This window comes from Buceros rhinoceros, unplaced genomic scaffold (genome assembly GCF_000710305.1).
Source record: "Buceros rhinoceros silvestris isolate BGI_N320 unplaced genomic scaffold, ASM71030v1 scaffold45305, whole genome shotgun sequence".
In the NCBI taxonomy this organism is placed as follows: domain Eukaryota; kingdom Metazoa; phylum Chordata; class Aves; order Bucerotiformes; family Bucerotidae; genus Buceros; species Buceros rhinoceros.
The window spans coordinates 1,446-6,178 of NW_010413088.1; the positions used below are offsets into that span (position 1 = coordinate 1,446).

Genomic DNA, 4,733 nt, shown 5'->3' on the forward strand with positions numbered 1-4,733 from the left:
GGAGTTGCTTCTGTTTATACCAATTCTGCCCACAGTACCCCAGTAAAAATATTGTCAACATGCCCGCCAATTATGTACCAAAAAAATCTGATCCTTTGTGTTTTTATAGATGGATTTTTGGAAAGACTATTCAACTAAAGGCCCTAAAATAAAAATAGGTAAGTTACCTTTAAATTTTTTCTTGCATTGCAGTATTTTGTGTTTGTTATAATAGAACCTTCTTAAAAAAAGACTCGGCGTTCAGGTAGCATAATTGGAACAGATCTTTTTACTGCAGTTCACTGTGAACTGAAGTATACTGCATTATCCGATACAATAAATCATACTTACTGAAGCACCTTACTCGCAGTGGCATCTATTATAAGTCCGTAGGTAAAAACAATATAATTTTCTTGTCCCATTTCTTTGATTTACCTCACCATCAGTAAACTTTGCAGTAATTCTGTGGCTGCTTTCTGTGTTTATTTTGTTTGTTCCTCCCCCCCCATTTCTTTAATAGTAACATAACAATCTGATTTTGGTTCAGAGTAGTCTTGAGCCAGATGTTTTATAAAAAAAAAATTGGTCAGTATGACTTGAAAGATCTACAGCCTGACCAAGGTCACAAGTACATGAAGTAATATTTGGAAGGCATTAGAAAATGGACACATCAACAGTTTTCTGTACAGGAGTATCTACTCATTTTTGATTTAAGCTGAATGTGAATGGTAACTCGTGGGTTGTGCTTCTTACAGCAAGCTGGGTAGGTGTGGACAGCAACAGCTTTATAGCACAGCAAAATCAGTATTTTACTGTGAATACTGTACGCTACAGAGACGGAAAGAACACATAATGAAAATAACCCATGTTTTATCTTCAGGTGAAGAGACACTACAAAAGATTAACGTTACAGGCCTTCTCATCAGTCTAGTTGCTGCTGGAGTACTGTTAGTTATAATTGTACTGATTATCTTCTACTGCTGCAAAAGTAGATGCAAATCAAGACAACCACCAGGGTAAGGAATTTCACTGCTTAAAAAAAACCACAAATACCAAAACAAACTCTTGCTTAAGAGTGGAATTTAAAAATCATGCTGGGTTGGTCTAACTGTGTTCTCAGAGAATACAAAGGGAGTTCTAGTTCTTACCTCCCTGGAATCAGAGCTGGGTGAACACTAGCAGTAGTTATGCTGAAGGTAACAGAAAAAGGTAAAACACCACTTGTGTGGCTGATGTACCTCTGGGTTTTTTTTCCCCTACACACTCCAAAATATTCTTAACAAAAAGATGGAATAATTTTAAAAGGTTGGGGCCTGCAATAAAAAGTCTAAGGTGTTGTTTGCTCTTTTAAGTAGGATGTATGCTCTTCATGGCACATAGCCTCAGATGTGAGGGAGGTTGGAGGAAATGCTTCTTTACCAATTCTCTAGCCCTGCTTGTTCCTTTATCCTAAACTTGAAAGGAGTACCAGAGGATTCTGTGCTTTCTCTTCCCTATAAATTTCACACTACTGAGCAATTCTTACCCTGTGGCTTGGAGAGAGTGTATTTAGCCTTTGGTCTTTACGGTCATTGAAGGCAAACAATTTTTTGTTGTGTTGTTTTGGGGAGTTTGGTTTTTTTCATTACAACTAAGACTTTATATTCTTTCTTCCCTTTAAAACAGAAGCTGCCCCTTATAATGCTCTTAACTTTGTTTAGGTACTTGGGTTATGCAAGCAACAGAAGACGTAATTCATCTAGCATCTTCAGAAGGCATGAAGAATTTTCTTTAAACCCACTTCCTCTCAGAACAGATGATTCAGGACTACCAACTTATGAGCAAGCAGTTACTTCAGATGGACAACACAACGTGCCACCACCCCCTTATCCAGGGCCCCCAAAAGGGGCACGGGAGTTTAAAAAGTCTATGTCACTTCCCGGCCCTTAGTCACAAAGCTCCTTCTGGGATGAGGGGGGTATTCCTGAAATGAAACATACTTTTTTAGAAAGTGTGTGCTACCTTGCATATTGCAAGACAGTTTACAAAAACGTGAAAGATCTTTAACACCACTAGAACAGGTGAAGGTCCCGTTTGGGAAAAATGAGCTGTTGCCAAGCTGCAGAACTAGTCTTTGCACAGGATTATTGAGCTAAGAGGAGGGAATGCACGAAGAGTAAGTCTTGTAATGCCACCCTCTTCCATACGCACTTCAAGCCATCCTATCAGACTACTGATGTTTCATTAATAGTTTCATCTCTTTTTTTCTTCAGAAAGAACAGTATTTTAATTGATTTTGTTGACACTAACCATTTTCTGTGCCTATTAATACTTCAAACTATCATAAGTCTACTTTGGTATATGCACCTCATTGCTGTGTGAATTTTCTATTCATTCTAGTAATAGAGTTGGGTATGAAAATTACTTCATGATTGGTATGAGATTTTTAATCTGTAAATGCTTTTGTAAAGAAGAAAATGCTTCAAATCTTTGAATACCAAGAGGGTACATTAAAAAAAGCTACTCAAGGAGGCCGTTTGAAAAATACATACAACCCAGTGGACACTGGACTGTGTTCTTATTCCTAATGCTTCAGCATCGGATCTGGCTTGTCACAAGCCTCTTGCAGCTCCTTTCTTGTTGCGGGATGGAGGAATCCCTGTGCTGGGAAAGCTTCTGCACTTTTGCCCTACTTGTAAAAGCATTTTTGAAGTTCTTGGAGGTTACTACGCTGAAAGACTGAAATGAGTGAGTTGTGAGATCACTATTGAGAACCAAAACAGTTATGAAGCAGCTATGGAATTACAAGCTTGCAAAAATATTTCCTCTGTATTTCCTTTTCATTTAGTTTATAACAGTTGTTAATGTGCATCTTGAGCTATAGAGCACACTTTTCACTAGATTTTTCCCGAGACTCAAAAGTGACTGATTTAATGGGACTGATAGGAGCACTTTCAAGGAAAAGGATTTCACGGGGCTTGTGAGAGTGGAGAAATTCTTCAATGGTACTACAGTGATTTATGCATCTGACAGTCACGTTTTAAATAAACTACAGGAATTGGACAGAAACCTATTTAATCACTTGTAGGAATAGTAGAATTACATTTCAAATAACATGCAAATGATTCCATGAAATGCAAGCGAAAACCTCACCCTGCATAATTAAAAATAAAACCCCAACTGTAGGATGGTGTAACTTTTAAATGTCAATGCTGTAGTGCTTTGGGCAGTAAATTGCACCTTCTGTAGGGTACAACACTTCAAATTTACTCAAAGAACCGGCACTTTAGACCTTGAAAAAAATATGCAGTGACTGATACTTATACTGGTTGCACATGATATGACAGTAAGACACATTCTGCTGATCAGAAATAAGGAGCGAAGTCGAAAATTTAGTTGAATATAATGTAAACTTACCTTTCTTTGTAAAGGAAGAAAATTCCTTTGAATGGCGGTTGTTTGGGTTGAGGTTGTTTTTCTTCTCTCATATACTGACTCCTGGTTCTTGTATTGTCTCTTTTTAAAGCTTCTGATTCATCAGGATTAGCAGGAATTAGAGGAAAAAAATCAACCTGAGGCAGACTGCAGTAACTTGTGAATTCAGAAGTGCTGCCACATTTGACATGCAGTTTCCTTTGAAAATGCATTAGAAAACAGAAAATGCTATTAGAAAACAGAAAACAGCAAGTGAGGTGGGAGGACGAGGAGGAAGGTTGGTTTTCAGGAACAGAGCAGCAGCAAGGTCAACCTGATTTGTATACTGATGTATATCAGTGTTTTGACTTCCCGACTTTCTTTCAAGGGCCAGGAGGAAAGGCAGTGGAATTTAAGGGAATTAACTATGACAGTTGAAAACAGTGTCTAAACAAACACTGGAGAAAATTACGTAGTACTTAAATTCTGTTTCTCTCAGAACAGGCTTGAACATGTCACAGTAAATGCTGTTTGCCACTGCCTTGAACAATTTTCCAAAATGCAGCCCTTTCAGCATCACAGAAGATTACAGTATGCAGCTCTGTATGAATCAGCACAGATTATTAGTCAGAGCAAATAACCGAGGGTCAGAAAAGTGGTCTCCAGCTCCATCAACTGAGAAATAAATCATTTAACCTGTTTTTTTCTCTCTGGTGGAATAAGCAAGCCTACTGTTTGATGTACCGAATCCTCTGATGAATAGTGTTATAAACATTATGTATTTCTAGGTTTGGGGGGTTTTTTGTGAATTCATTAGAAGAGCAAAACCAAAGTACCAAATGGAAGTGAGCTTCCTCACCACAGTTCAAGAAAACTTGAGTCATGAAGCATTTGATTCTGGTCCTATCAAAGTCCATGGCTTCAGCTGAAGTGGGATTGGAGCCAAAAATTAAGTATCTGATCACTTCAGGTAATAAAGAGTATAATGCTCTGCCAAATTATTTACCACAATGCTGCTGCCAAACCTGATATTAGAGTATCCTACCATTTCAATGGTGCCTACTTATATTAACTAGAGTGTTGGAGGCTGATCTGCCCTTAAAAGGAGTATTTGAGATTTGGAAAGCATATGAAAATTCTTTGGTTTTCCAGAGATTACCAGCCATGAATAAGGTGCGTTAATTACCTGCAGGTTATTAGCAACATTGTTTGGTTACTTTGATAGAGAATACAGGTTCATTTAAAGCTTTTTTTAAAAAGCAACAAGCCAAACTTTTCAGGCTCATCTGCTAACAAAAGTTTTATTGCTGCTATCCTCACCTGTTCCACATGGTGGAGAACAGGAAGGAAAACCCAGGTTT

At 38.0% G+C, this 4,733-nt stretch overlaps 1 protein-coding gene across 1 annotated transcript in view; it reads left to right on the top strand.

Moving 5' to 3' along the window:
- The window catches only part of PRRG4 (proline rich Gla (G-carboxyglutamic acid) 4 (transmembrane)), a gene marked incomplete at its 5' end in the record, with an annotated part of 3,256 nt that extends 1,348 nt beyond the window's left edge, over window positions 1-1,908 (top strand). Inside the window, 3 exons of the mRNA XM_010136586.1 lie at window positions 110-158; window positions 860-995; window positions 1,680-1,908. Of these exons, the coding sequence (XP_010134888.1) occupies window positions 110-158; window positions 860-995; window positions 1,680-1,908 (414 nt within the window). The remainder of the gene's footprint in view (window positions 1-109; window positions 159-859; window positions 996-1,679) is intronic.
- Between the last annotated feature and the right edge of the window lie 2,825 nt (window positions 1,909-4,733).